Source organism: Myodes glareolus, chromosome 6 (assembly GCF_982192425.1).
Source record: "Myodes glareolus chromosome 6, mMyoGla1.1, whole genome shotgun sequence".
NCBI classification, from domain to species: Eukaryota; Metazoa; Chordata; class Mammalia; order Rodentia; family Cricetidae; genus Myodes; species Myodes glareolus.
Window position 1 is genome coordinate 104,232,592 of NC_142031.1, and position 15,335 is coordinate 104,247,926.

The following is a 15,335-nucleotide window of genomic DNA, read 5'->3' on the forward strand; positions in this document are numbered from 1 at the left end:
TCATCAAAATTGATAGAGTTCAAGTCCCAGAAATGTAATGTAAAAGTGATTAAGGGGTTGAAAAGGATGGGCACAGACTGCCATTATTTGTGTAAAAGGGGTGGGGAAAATCTGTGGGAAGGCCTTACTGGTCAAAGGCTGCATTTTATCATGGTCTGGCAGCTTTTTTTCCAAAACTCAGGGACAGCAGGACTCCCACCCCTTTCCCCAGCAAGACTTCTTGTTCTCTACTTGCCCTTATCTGGAGAATGTCCCTGGGCCCAGAGCGCCCCTGAACCTTATCTGAAAGCTGTCTCTCAGCTTGCAGGCCTGTTTATCTCTAGGGTTACCCTTGACACAGTTTCCTGCTAGAAGCCTCCTCTGCTGCACACAGGTAACTAAGACTTGTGCCAGGAGCTTTGCTATAGGACCCTGCTGCCATGTACACAGCCTTATGACAGGACCATGTCACCTAATGCAAATTAGAATTTGCCCCCAGGCTCCCCAATCCTATATATTTCCTATACTCTGGAATAAAGCTGAGCAGATTCACCAAAGTTGTCTTTCAGAGGGCTGTCTCCATCTTCCCACAGCCGCTCAAACCCTGCTCCCTGCTTCTGCTCCCTCATGGACCAATGCACCAGCAATATGGAGGAAGAAGCAGAATCACAAAAACTCTATGCATTTCCTTATGCCATAAAATATCAACAGAAGGAAATAAGACATCGATAATGTTAACAGCCATTATAGAAGGCAGATGGGTAGAAAAGGATGGATTAGGAAACATTTCTTTTTGGTTCTAGAGGTCGAATCCAGGGCTGTGTGTATTGCAAGGATGCATTCTATATTCTCAGAAAGTTTTATTACAGGTGCTTTGGACCTTTTTATTATTACTACATGGAAATATTACATACTGATAGTACTGTTCAAAAGAGTTTAATATGGTGTCATTATTTTTCATTTCATGATGTTCAATTTAGCTAAACTTTTTGGGAGGTATTGGAATACAGTTGCAGAAGAATATAGGTCTTTTTCCAAAAAGCAGATTCCACACCTTAATCCACTCCTGGCTTCCTATTATCTAGAACAACTTAATATCTGTATTTGAAATGACACTCTATTGATAAACAAGACAAAAACACAGAACAATTATCATGTATGATTAATATACACTAATACACAAATTACAACAAATAAATATCCCAAGCAAACAACACTGAGATATAATATATGCACATCCATATTCTCAGAAGTATTCATAATGGTCAAGAAGTGGAGGCAATGAAAGTATCTACCAATGGATAAGTGAAAAATAAAGAGTAGGGTAGAATAATATAATCAAATATTATTAATCTCTTCTTCAACTATCCAAATACTAAAAAAAAATACTCTATATATTTAGTTGTAAATTGGGAAGTTAAGTGACTTTATTTTTTATTTTCTAAGACAGAATCCTACTATTTATTTTGGGCTGGTCTTAAAAGCAGGATTCTCCTGACTCAACTACCAGCTGGGTCATAGTTATGTGCCACCAAACATGGCTGAGATAATTAAATTTTATTATTTAAAATTTTTTGTTTTAAATTGATAAATAGCAATTATAACAAAGTAACTTCTAATCATAGTTTCTATGGAACCTCAACTGATTTAACTAAATGACTTGTAAATGAAAAAAAAAGCTGACACGTGAAATTAAACAAAAAGGAATCCCAGTCCTTTCTAGCCAGCTCAACACTAACTATGGCAGAACGTGTCCAATTCCAGTACAAAATCAGGGGAAATGAAAGACCTAGTACTGAATTTTCACACCCTAAAATATTTCTGTCTCCTCTCACCCTCTCCCGCCCCAGTGTTTCTCTGCTCATTAAAGTGCATAGCAGCAGAACATAAGTTCACGGTAATGATTTAAATTTTTTTTCTACCATTCTTGGTATCTACAATTCACTTCCTATCACTCCATGGGTACCCTGCTTGATAGCTGCTTCTAGACTCATCATTTCCTCAGCCCCTCAGTTACTTTTGCATATTTCTTAAATCAGCTCTCAGGAAAAGGTAAAAAACATTTGGCAATCTATTACTGCTACTGTCTACATAATAAAACTTATCTGTAAAGCTGACATGGCATCATCTTTATCCAAGTTCAAATACTATAAATTGGGGAACTGGCTTAGCACGGCTACAGCCCAGTGATTCCCAGCACTTGGGAGGCATAGGCAGGCGAATCTCTTAAGTTCAAGGACAGCCTGATCTACAAATTGAGTTCCAGGATGGTCAGGGCTACACAGGAAAATCCTCTCTCAAAAAACCAAAAATAACAACAACAGAGCCCAGGCTATTAGCAGGTTCTATATGGTGGCTGATAATCCTGTCACACAAGCTCTAGTGTATCTGACTCCCTCTTCTGGCCTGAGCAGGTACTGCATGTACCCATGTGTATACACACACACACACACACACAGGCAAAATCTTATACGTAGAAAAATAAATCTAAAAGAAAAAGAACTCCAGAAGAAAAATAGCTTAAAGGCAATCTGGTTTTAAGAATATTTCATCTTCCAAAGTTACTGACAAAAAGGTTCAGTATTTGTAGTTAGGAGTGCTTAAGATTAAGCAACAAATTGGGTTTTACTCAATATACAATAAAAGATAAAAAAATCAAGAAAAAATTTGTTTACTATCACAGTAAAGTGGTGAGCCTATCACATATTCAGTCCTGGAAAAAAGCACATAAATCTATCAGCTAAACATGGTTTACTGACAAGATTCACATCACTTTAATGCAGTAACTTGACCCTCAAAACCAAAATTTTTTTTCAGTGCATTTGCCTCCTGATAAAAAGTGCTCTGAAAGATGCAGGAAATAATGACAGTTTAAAAAAAAAATCCCAATCTGGGACTGGAGAGCTGACTCAGCAGTTAGCACTGGATGCTGTGCAGAGCACCTGGGTTTGGTTCCCAGTACACATTCTCTGTCTGTCTATCGCTCCACTTTCCAGGGATCTGGCACTCCTGGGATATCAGGACCACATGGCACATATACATATACTTTCTAAGTTTGGGGTTCTATTGTTGTGATAACACACCATGCCCAAAAGTAAGTTGGAGAGAAAAGGGTTTATCTCACCTTACAACTCTCAGGTTCTTACTGAGTGAAGTTAGGGCAGGACCCTGGAGGCACAAACAGAAGCAGAAACCTGGAAGAATGCTACTATTGATTTGTCCCCATGGCTTGCTCAGCTTGCTCTCATACAACCTAGAGCCACCTGCCCAGGGACGAAGTCACCCATAATCACCTGAGCTCTCCCACATCAATATTTAATCAAGAAAATGCCCTACACACTTGTGCACAGGCCTATCTTACAGAGTTGTTTTCTCAAGATTTCTTCTTCTCACATATGTCTAGATTTGTGTCAAGTTGACAAAACCTAATCAGGACATTTGACCCTTTGTCAACTTGACACAAATACATCACTTATTAATCATAACCTTTCTTTTCTTGTTCATCCCCAAGATCTATTAGTATCACAATATAAACAGAATATTTAAAAAAGTTCTTCAGTCTTTAAAACATTTCGATACTCTAAAAGTCCAGGTTTTCTTTAAAAACCCAACATGTTTTTAAAAGTTCAGTCTCGCTGAGCAGTAGTGGTGCACACCTTTAATCCCAGCACGAAGGAGGCAGAGGCAGGAGGATCTCTGTGAGTTCGAGACAGCCTGGTCTACATAGTGAGTGAGTTCCAGGACTGGCTCCATAGCTACTGGAAAACCCTGTCTCAAAATAAATAAATAAATAAATAAGGCAAAATAAGTACTTTCTTATTTCAAGAGAAGAACAAAGGTACAGTCACAATCTAAACAAAGGAAAACCAAAGTCCCACAGTATAAAGCTCAGAGACAGACAACTGGGACTCAATCTTCTGGGCTCCAAAGGGCTTGAGCATCACTTCTCTGGTTCTACCATTCAAAGCATACACAGTATGTTTCACAGGCCCGCGACTGCCTCTCCACAGCTGTCTTTCATGCTCATCACATTACTGGAATCTCCAAAATTTTGGTGTTTCTGTCACAAATGGACTGCACCTTCACCAATGGTCTCTCTCCAGCTCTTTTCTGGGACTCTAACCCCATCATGTTATGCTAAATATCAACTCTCCCCACAACCTCTTCAGTCTTGGGCTTCTTTACCTGAGACTGCATACACACTAGTGGTCTCTCCTAGCCTTTTACTGTCTAATCCCCAGCTACTCTCCATGTCCCCTTCATGTTTTGACAACCAGTACCATCTGGGAGACTCTTACACATTACCAAGGTTAGTGGCCAGCACAATAGCCTTGTCCCCCTCTGGACCACAGCTTGTGTGCTGACCCAGAGGAAACACTTTCCAGAATTTGCCTTGATGATGTCGGTCTCTTTCAATTTTTTGTTTGTTTGAGACAGTTTTTCTCTGTGTAACAGCCCTGGCTGTCCTGGAACTTGCTCTAAATTCAGACATCCGAGGGCTCCGCCTCCCGAGAGCTGGGATTAAAGGCATGTGCCACTATGCCAAGCTCGATGTTGGTCTTCTAAACACAACTAACTCTTTGGCTCCAGCTGACTACTATCAACTGTCCCAGCAAATAAAGGTTTCACTTTAGTGGTTCTGGCCTCTTGTTAGTAGAATCTCTTGTAGTAGATTCTTTATCCCAGATGACCAGATCTACATTTCTTAACTCAAAATAACAGATGGACCTGACAGTCTTTGAAGAGTCACTTAAATTTCCCTCTGAAACTTCACCAGCCAGTCCTCCACTGTCCACATTGCTCTTAATTTCTAAGCTCCCACAACAGCTTATTAACTTCTGAACACTCAACAGCTTTTCTAGCCCTAAGTTACAAAGTTTTTCTATTATCCTTCCCAAAACATGGTCAGGTCTGTCAGAGCAAAATCCCATGAACCTCATATCAATTTCTGTATTAATTAGGGTTTCGATAGCAACTCAGAAAGAAAAGGGTTCACTTCACCTTACAACTCTTGGGTCACAAACCATCACTGAGGGAAATCAGGGCAAGAACCTGGGAGCAGGAACTGAAGCAGGAGCCATCAAGAATGTTGCTTATTGCTTTGTTCCTCATGGCTTGTCCAGTCTACTTTCTTATACAATCCTGGTCACTTGCCCAGTGATAGCATCTCAAGTAGGTTGGTCACAATCATTTATAAGAAAATGCTCTTCAGTCTTCCCTACAGGCCAACCTTACTTTTCAGTTAAGATTCCCTTGTCCTAGATACATCTAGGTTTTCCACAAGCTGGCAACAAAACAAAACAAAAAGCAACCAACTAGTACATGCAGGCAAAATACTCATACAAAATTAAAGTTATGATTTGAGGGGCTGGAGAAATGGCTCATCTGTTAAAGGTATCTACTACTTAGTTTAATGAGCTAAGTCTGATTCTGGGAACCACATTGTAAAAGACAAACATTTCTACAGCCATCCTCGGATCTATTCTCTCTCTCTCTCTCTCTCTCTCTCTCTCTCTCTCTCTCTCTCTCAAAAATTCAAAAGAAAAAACAAAGCACAATTTGTGACTACTTACTGAACTTAGTTATTCGTGAGGTGTGAGTTTTCTCCAAAGATTCTCAGATTTCAGCTTTAAGAACTATTTTAGTTTAATCAAGAAAATAATTAGAATAATTTCAGAATCCCAGAAAGGCCAAAGAATAAGTAAAGAGAGCATTCTCTGATAACTCTTCAATACTGATTCAAAAGAACCACTTTTAGGAAGCTGAGTAACTCAGCATTTTCCAGGAAATATATAGCATAAAAGATATACAATGTTTGGCTTATGGTTCTGAATGGATGAGTGTTCATTATGGTGGGGAGGAGTGACATTATATGGCAGGCCTGGTGGTAGGAGCAGGAAGCTGAGAGCTTACATCTTTAATGACAAGCAGGAAGCAGAGAGAACAAACTGGAAAGGGTGCGAGACTCTAAAAACCTTCCCCAAGTGAAGTATTTTCTTCCCCCAAGCAGCACCACCACCTGGGACCAAGTGCTCAAATACCTGAGGCTACGGGGCGCATTCCTTGTTCAAACCACCACTCCCTGTCCCCTATGGACTCACAGTTATACCATAATGTAAAAATGCATTTAGTCCAATTTTAAGTCAGCATAGACTTTCAATGTTTCAACATTATTTAAAAGTCTAAGCTCTCTTATAAAATCTCAAGGAACTCTCTTAATTGTAACCTCTTGTAAAATCAAAACATAAATTATATGTTTTTGATATGCATTGGCACAGAATATACATTTCCATCCCAAAAAGAAGAAAAAAGGCATAGTTAGGAAATACTGGACTAAAACAAGACTGAACCCCAGCAGGGAAAATGTCAAATCCTTTAGTTCTATGTCTGATGTTATCAACTTTAATTTCAAAGGCTTAGATGGCTCTGCCCTTCCAGCTTTGCAGCCTGCAACATCTTTCTGTTTAGGACGGTTCTACTCCCTGTATGCAGCTCTCCCTAGCAGATGCCCTATGGCTATGGCATCTCTAACAGCTTGAGGTTTCCACTCAAATCAGACTTCACTTTCTCAGCTTCATGCAGACCACAAGCTGCCTGGCCTTAGACGCTCTCTAAAGCCAGGGAGGGAGAACCCATGATTCTTTACTCTTACAACCTTCATGCCTCTAAAGCAAGCACCCCGTGGACATCACTGCCAAGTTTGGCTGCCAGTTTGGGATGGGCCCTGGTCCCCTTAATTATATTAAGTAGCAGACTTTTTTAAAAGCAGAAAAGACCTTAGGTCCTCTTTCACAAGTCTGAAGCTTAGCTGAGTAGAGTCTTGCCCGAGGGCACCCTTCCCTTTATTATAGGGCAGAGTTGGCATCTCCTTAACTCTTTCAACACAAACTTTGGCTGCATCATTAAATTTTTTGGTTTACTTTAAACTGTACATTTTGTATTTATTTCTGCTCTGCTTGCTGATGTTAATCGTAGACCTGCATAAGTGTTATCAACATCAAGTCCAAATGGATCAAAGACCTCAACATAAAGCCAACCACACTGAACCTTATAGAAGAGAAAGTGGGAAGTATACTTGAACGCATTGGCACAGGAGACCACTTCCTAAATATAACTCCAGCAGCACAGACACTGAGAGAAACAATTAATAAATGGGACTGAAACTGAAAAGCTTCTGTAAAGCAAAGGACACGGTCAACAAGACAAAACGACAGCCTACAGAATGGGAAAATTCTTCACTAACCCCACATCAGACAGAGGTCTCATCTCCAAAATATACAAAGAGCTCAAGAAATTGGACATCAAAACAACAAATGATCCAATAAAAAAATAGAGTACAGACCTAAATAGAGAACTCTCAACAGGAGGAATCTAAAATGGCTGAAAGACACTTAAGGAAATGTTCAACATCCTTAGTCATTAGAGAAATGTAAATCAAAACAACTCTGAGATTCCATCTTACACCTCTAAGAACGGCCAAGATCAAAAACACTGATGACAACTTATGCTGGAGAGGTTGTGGGGAAAAGGGAACACTTCTCTGTATTGCTGGTGGGAATGCAAGCTGGTACAACCCCTTTGGATGTCAGTGTGGCGATTTCTCAGAAAATTAGGGAACAACCTTCCTCAAGACCCAATAATACCATTTTTGGGTATATATCCAAAGGATGCTCAATTGTGCCACAAGGACACGTGCTCAACTATGTTCATAGCAGCTTTGTTAGTCATAGCCAGAACCTGGAAACAACCGAAATGTCCCTTGATTGAAGAATGGATAAGAAAAATGTGGTACATTTACACAATGGAGTACTACACAGCTGAGAAAAATAATGACAGCTTGAATTTTGCAGGAAAATGGATGGAGCTAGAAAACATTATTTTGAGTGAGGTAACCCAGACACAGAAAGACAATTATCACATGTACTCACTTATAGGTGGTTTTTAAACATAAAGCAAAGAAAGCCAGCCTACGAACCACAATCCCAGAGAACTTAGATAACAATGCGAACACTAAGAGAGACTTACAAAGATATAATCTACATGGGAAGTAGAAAGTAGAAAAAGACAAGATCTCCTGAATAAATTGGGAGCATGGGTACTTTGGGTAAGGGTTGAAAAGGGAAGGGGAGAGGCAGGGAGGGGAGCAGAGAAAAATGTAGAGCTCAATAAATATCAATAAAAAAATAGATAATTCTTCTTACTTGCAAAATTTTTTTTAAAGTTATCAATAACAACAATGCCAGATTCAATATTACATTGTCTTGAAATTGTCAAAGAAATTAGTCCATAACTTTAAATTTAGATCCACGCAAGTTATTAGGACAACTTTTCTGTTGTGATAAAACACCATGATTAAAGCAGGTAGCAGGGATAAGAAACTGAGAGCTCACATGTTCCATGGCAAGTAGGAAGCAGAGAGAAAGCTGGAAATGATACAAGGCTTTTAATCTCAAAAGCCCACCCCAGTTGCACACTTTCTCCAGCAAAGCTGCACCACCTAAACTTACTCAAACAGAACTGCCAAGTGGAGACCAAATGTTAAAATACCTGAGAATCTTAAGGACAATTTTCATTCAACCACTACACCCATTTACCTTGTTTTCTATATAAAGTTTTACTTCATGAATAAAAGATGAGTAATGTATACAGAAAAACCAGACTTTGCTCTAATTACCTGGAAGGCATATTTATCTTTTGAGGATGGCAAGAATTTATGATACCTAGCATACAGGATAATAAATATGCATAGAGTAAAAAATGGAATGGATTTTTTTTTCTGTTCCATTTTGAAAAATAATCCACAAATAGCAATGGAAAAAAGTTTCCTGAATAATTTGAAAAACAAAACCATTTCAAATGAAGCAGACCCAGAGTATATCTTGGCATCGTTACTGGTTTGTATTATCTTTGATGTGGTTCTGATATTAAAAAATGATATACTATGCTATAAGATCCTGAATCAAAGACACAATTTATTTCAAAGATACACTATGGATTTTTTTTTCTTTTTCTTTTCTTTGTTTTTTGAGATAGGATCTTGCTATGTACCCCAAGCTGACCTACAACTTGGGATCTTCCCAACTGCTAATATTACAAATATACATCATGATACTTGGAATGAATGATTTTTCATAAAACGATTAAATAGTTTTGGGATATAATTACATACATAGCAAAATGAAATAAATAAAATATATTTTAATAAGTATAAGTATGTATAGTTAATATAAATTAGACATTTAGGTATTTTTTGTTCTAAAATGGAGGCTTTTAGAATTATATTATTTCTTTTTTTCTAAGATTGTCTCTCTATACTGTCTAAGTTGGCCTTAAACTTCTAGGTTTAAGTGGTTTTCTGCTTAGCCTCCTTCATAGCTAGGGCTACAGGCTATAAGCAAAGTATTTTAAAACAAACTTAAAGTTCAGCCAGGATTGTGCAGACTTCTTGTTCATAGACTTCATTCAGTTCATTCTTTGTTTTCAAGGAGAAGTCTGAATAATCAAGAATAGACCTAATGCAATGACTGCTGGCCTCATTACCCACTGGCTTCAAAACTCTTTCCCTCTGAGTTACTTCCCCATAGTTTTAAATATGGTCACAGCTCTAACAGCACTATATAGTCAGTATATATTTTTTAGTTTTTAAGGATAATTTTTAGACCCAAAAAATGTGTTCAAACAGTTAAAGTTACAATTAATGTCCTCAATAAAAGAGACTGCATTTTACCTTTGTAAAGATGGCCAGAGGCATACCATACTGATCCTCTTCCAAACCAGAAATGAGTCCTGGGATCAGGACTACCTGCCTGGTGTTAGCTTGAGGTTGCACAGTAATTGGAGCACTGTCTGAGGGCACAGAGTCTTTCTGAAATAAGTTTGTCTGGTCTGACGCCATCTGTTCCTTTTCTTTCAAAGAGTCCTCTAAAACACTAGGATCCAAAGTTTCCCAGTCACTTTCTGAGGACTCTGGAGATGGACGAGGTGGGAGTCTCAGATAGCGGCCAGCGTCATTGGGTTCCTGCTCTTTGTTGTTGTTGTCTTCTACTTGGAAGCAAGGCTGCTCCGTATGAAGGACAGTGTCTCCTCCATGCTTTCCTGAAATGGTTTTTCTGACAGTTCCCATGCTGGTATTTGAAATATCAGAAGTGGACTCAGAAATAAAATCATCTGCAGGGTGATTACTTTCCTGAAGCCCAACATCTTCAGACATACTTTTTCGGGGTCTATACTGCGAACAGTCACTGAGTCCATGTTCAATCATTCCTAAAATATAAAATATTGAAGAACAGCTTGGATTCTAGTAATATAGAAGAAAGTAAGAGGTATATATTATTATTATTATTTTTTCCCGAGACAAGGTTTCTCTGTAGCTTTGGTGGCTGTCCTGAAACTAGCTCTTGTAGACCAGGCTGGCCTTGAACTCACAGGGATCCGCCAGCCTCTGCCTCCCGAGTGCTGGGATTAAAGGTGTGCGCCACCACCGCCTGGCTATATTATATTTTATAGAGTGGAAATCTATACAATTTTTTCAAAAGTTGTACTGCCCCCGTTTTAATGGAAATTTCTATTACCAAAGGAAAGCTGGGTGTGGTAGTATATGAATTAATCCCACCATTTGATAGGCAGAGGCAGGCAGATCTCTGAGTTTGAGGCTGGCCTGACCTACAAAATGGATTCCAAGACAGCCAGGACTACAAAGAGAAATTCTTTTATTTATTTATTTTCGAGACAGGGTTTCTCCGTAGTTTTTGGTGCCTGTCCTGGAACTAGCTCTTGTAGACCAGGCTGGCCTCAAACTCACAGGGATCCACCTGCCTCTGCCTCCCGAGTGCTGGGATTAAAGGTGTGCACCACCACCGCCCAGCTACAAAGAGAAATTCTATCTTGGGGAAAAAACAAACAAACAAACAAAAAAAGAGGTTAAGATGAGTGCCAAGATTAAGGATGCTTGCTGCTAAGTCTGAATACCCAGATTCAATACCACAACACATACACAATGGAAGAAGGGAAGACCTTCACCAGTTGTCCTCTGACCACCAGCAGGCCATGGTTTATAAACATCCCCCTCCCTCTGATAAACACTAAATAATAAAATTAAAAAAAAACCAACATAGGCTTATTGCGGGATATTTGATTACACTGTGTGAAGATGTGTCACTGTTTTACCTCACCTGTCTAAGACACCTTCTGATTGGTTTAATAAAGAGCTGAATGGTCAATAGCTAGGCAGGAAGGACAGGTGGGACTTCCGGGTAGAGACAGGAACTCTAAGAAACTGAGAAGCTGGGGATTTGCCAGTGAGATGTGGAGGAAGTTGGATATACTATACTGAGGAGAGGTAACAAGCCATGTGGCAGATGTAGATTAATATAAACAGGTTCATTTAGGTTTTAAGAGCTAGCTGGAAACAAGCCTAAGCTAAGGTCAAACTTGCATAATTAATAAGTCTGTTGGTGCGGGAAAATTATCTGTATTTTGTCAATCATGTATTTTAATAAAACACTGATTGGCCAGGCAGGAAGTATAGGTGGGTCAACCAGATAGGAAGTAGAGGCGGGGCAATGAGAACAGGAGAAGGCTAGGAAGGAGGAAGCCCATTCCTCCATTCCTGCCCAGACCACAGAGAAGCAAGAGGTAACCTGCCCTGCTGGAAAAGGTACTGAGCCACATGATTAACACAGACAAGAATTATGGGTTACCGTAAGATGTAAGAATTAGTTAATAAGAAGACTGAGCTAATGGGTCAATCAGTTTATAAACTTAGAGAGTTCTGTGTGTAATTTTCTTCGGGGCTTGCCGGCTGCGGGGTACTGGGCGGGACAGATACCCCAACAAGCCGGCCCACCTTGTTACATTCTGTGTCATTATTCAGGATTTGGAGGTCCAAAAAAAGACGTGCTATATTAGCCAATAAATAAATAAATAAATAAATAAAGCTATTGTCAAAAGAAAATTAAACAGAAATGTTACCCTTAATCAGTTTATCTTTGTATACTACTAAAAAAATCTAAATTACAATAACATTAAACAAAAGTAGCTATTCTCTTACCTGGAAAAAGGGATAGCACGGTCATTAGTGCACCCACCAATTTATTCACTGGAGAAATGTAAAAAAGAACCTGAAATGAATTCAAATAAAATTAAATTAGAACATTCACAAGACTGTAATAATATAGAAAGGATTCTTTGCAATATGAATAAATAATTAAAAACAAAACAAAAGAAACTATGAGTCATGATTAAAAACAACAACTACTACAACAAAACCAGCTTTCCTACCCACAATTCAGGCAAAATTTGACGTCTGTTGATGATTCAAAGGATAAAAGCATCTGGCAAGTTGGACGACCTTAGTTTAGTCTGTGTGTCCTATACAGTAAAAGAGCAAAACTACCTCCAAAAGTTATCCTTTGACCTTTATACATATGGTACAATAACTGTGTGCACACAAACATAAACCACTCACACACACATACATACATACACACAGACACACACACACACAGACACATACACACAGACAGACAGACACAATGAGTTAACTAGATTTTGGATCTAGTTAACTTCTTATTTTCAAAAAAAATTTTACATTCTTTATAATAAGGTTTTAAAAAGTAAAAAATAAATATAATTATGAAAATACTGCCAGCAGACACTGAAATGACCATTGTAGACTGTTGGACAACAAAATATTCACGATATGTTAGATTTACAGTCCCACAAATTTTGATTAAATTATCTGTCACCTTAATCAAATGATAAAATTTCATCTTACCAAGAACAGAACAGTTGTGTCATATTCAGAAGTAATGTTATCACTGATCTAGCATCTTACTAAAAATGCTTAAATGTTTAATCTGAAACTAACCACAAGAAAACAATCAAACAATCACACATTTAGTTCTGTAATACTTGACTAGAATAACTAGATTCTTTTATTTTGGGGTTTTTTCTTTGTTTTTTTTTTGTTTTATTTTCATTTTTTTCAGACAAGATTTCTTTATCTGACAGCCCTGGCTGTCCTGGAACTAGCTATGTAGACCAGGCTGGCCTCAAATTCACAGAGATCCGCCTGCCTCTGCCCCCGAAGGGCTAGGATTAAAGGAGTTTGCTACCACTGCTCACTAGATTCTTTTAAAAAGCGCCAATTGAACTCACTTCAGCAGCACAGATACTAAGACTAAAACTATACAGAGAAGATAAACATGGCCCCTGTGCAAAGATGATACGCAAATTCATGAAGCATTCCATATTTCAAAAATCATGAGGACTAGAGTTCAGGTTCCAGGGTCCATGTAACAAGCTTGGCAGCACCCTTTGTGTGCTGTAATACTAGCTCTGAGGCAGGCAGAGCCTAGGGGACTGCTGAGGATTGCTGGCTTCCTGTATAGCTAAAGAAATACAAGCCCCAGGTTAACAGAGATCCTGACTCAGAATGAATAGGTTGATTGATTGATGAGGATATCCAATACCCTCTGTTATCCTCAGTATGCAGGAGCAGGTGCTCATAATTGTACATTTACCCACACAGACAGATATATACAGTCAATTAAAAAGTGCCAATGTCATGAAATTCAAAGAAGGGGGAGGGAGAGGCAGGACTGGGGAGATGAGATGGCCCAGTGGTTAAGAAAGTACATTAGTTTAGCAGAGGGCCCGAGTTAGGTTCCCAGCACCCACATCAGGTGGTTCACGAATGCCTATTATTCCAGTTCCAGGGGATCCAAAGCTCTCTCCTGAACTGTGTGAGTGTACCTGCACTCATACATTTAGACACATGTCCACATATATACACGGTTATAAATGAAATGGATCTAAAAAAAAAAAGAAATGAATAAACAAAAGAGTATGAGGGTGATGAAACAATTAGATTTGGAGTTAGAGATGCTACCATTGAGTCATGAGGTCTCCTAACAGAACAATTTGAGGTTAAGGGGAGCTAGAAAAGGTAATAGAGGATCCCTGACTGTTTTCTAGATGAAAAAGAACAATCGTCTATACATTTTATAAGTTAATAAAGGTTCCCTCAGTTATTTATTATCTTTACAAACACACTGAAAACTCTGCTCCTTACCATTCTTTAAACTGCAATTTTTACAGACGATAAACTACTAAAAGACTGATGGGATAGGCCAGAGATATCAGAGAAATAAATGCAAAGGCTAAAGTGCAACAGAAACAACATTTAGAATGTGAATTCTCAGGTAGTTATTATGTAGTCCAGGCTGGTCTCCCAAAGGCTGAGATTACAAGCATGTGATACTGTCTCTCTCTGTCTCTCTCTCTTTAAGATCACCAGAATTTTTAAAAATTAAATTTTATTTTATGTGTATTTTGCTTGCCTGTATGTCTGTGAACAATGAGCGTGCCTGGTGCCTGCTGAAAGGCCAGAAGAGGACATCAGGTCCCCTGTACTGGAGTTATAGATGGTCATGAGCCACCATTTGGGTATTGGAAATCAAACCTGGTGACTTTGGAAGAATAGCCAGTGCTCTTAACTGCTGAGTCATCTAACTCCAGTCCCTATGCCTGGGTTTCTAAACTTTATTTTGTGTTCATATTTATAGCTGCTCAAGTACGTCTAAATGTGTGTGGAGGATGGAACACAACAAGTATCTTTTCCAGTTGCTTCTCTATCTTGTTATGCTTTGAGACAAAGTCTCTCACTGAATCTGTAACGCAGGACTGACTTGATGAGCTAGCCAATAAGCCAGAGACCCTTCCATCTCCTCTTCTCCAGCACAGAGGTAACAGGCGCGTATTACTGTGCCAGTTTTTCAGATGGATGCTGGGGAATCAAAGCAGAATAGAAATTCACACTCCAAAGTTCCCATAATGACATTTAACCATTCTAGTGACAATTTCTCTATTTCATAATATATTATAATTACATTATTTCTGGACAAATTTAATTAAAGTTGTAAAAAATTAAAAGAAGAAATCAGCTTTTAGGGACATTATTATAGTTAGGAGTAGTAATGTATGCTTCTAATTCCAGGATTCAGAGGTTAGGGGTAGGGGTATTATGAGTTTTTAAATAGCCTGGGCTACATTAGAGACCCTGTTCGAAGAAAAAAAAAAGGGAAAAGGACATTACATGTAGGAAAACTTAAAAAGTCTGTATATTATATTCTCCAGCCTTGTTGGTTCAATGAATCTATATCTGTTTATAAAATTAGGATCACAGGGGCTGGAGAAATAGCTCAGTGATTAAGAACACTCGCTGCTTTTGCCATAAACCAGGTTCAGTTGGCGGCACCCATATGGCAGCTCATAATCATCTGTAACTCCAGTTCCAGAGAACCCCTGTGAGCACCAGGCACACACGTATTGCACATACTCACATACAGGCAAAA

General features: G+C 38.8%; 1 protein-coding gene and 1 non-coding gene across 4 annotated transcripts in view; one reads left to right on the forward strand and one right to left on the reverse strand.

The window, feature by feature from the left end:
* The window catches only part of Avl9 (AVL9 cell migration associated), a 58,764-nt gene that overhangs the window by 25,540 nt on the left and 17,889 nt on the right, over window positions 1–15,335 (reverse strand). For all 3 annotated transcript variants that reach the window (XM_048440416.3, XM_048440417.3, XM_048440415.3), the window contains exons 9-10: window positions 12,029–12,098; window positions 9,707–10,242 (exon numbers count right to left, since the gene is read on the reverse strand). In XM_048440416.3, coding sequence (XP_048296373.3) covers window positions 9,707–10,242; window positions 12,029–12,098 — 606 coding nt within the window. The remainder of the gene's footprint in view (window positions 1–9,706; window positions 10,243–12,028; window positions 12,099–15,335) is intronic.
* On the forward strand, window positions 13,130–13,236 carry LOC125404497 (U6 spliceosomal RNA). The gene has a single exon (XR_007233296.1). It is a non-coding gene; the product is annotated as a U6 spliceosomal RNA (small nuclear RNA).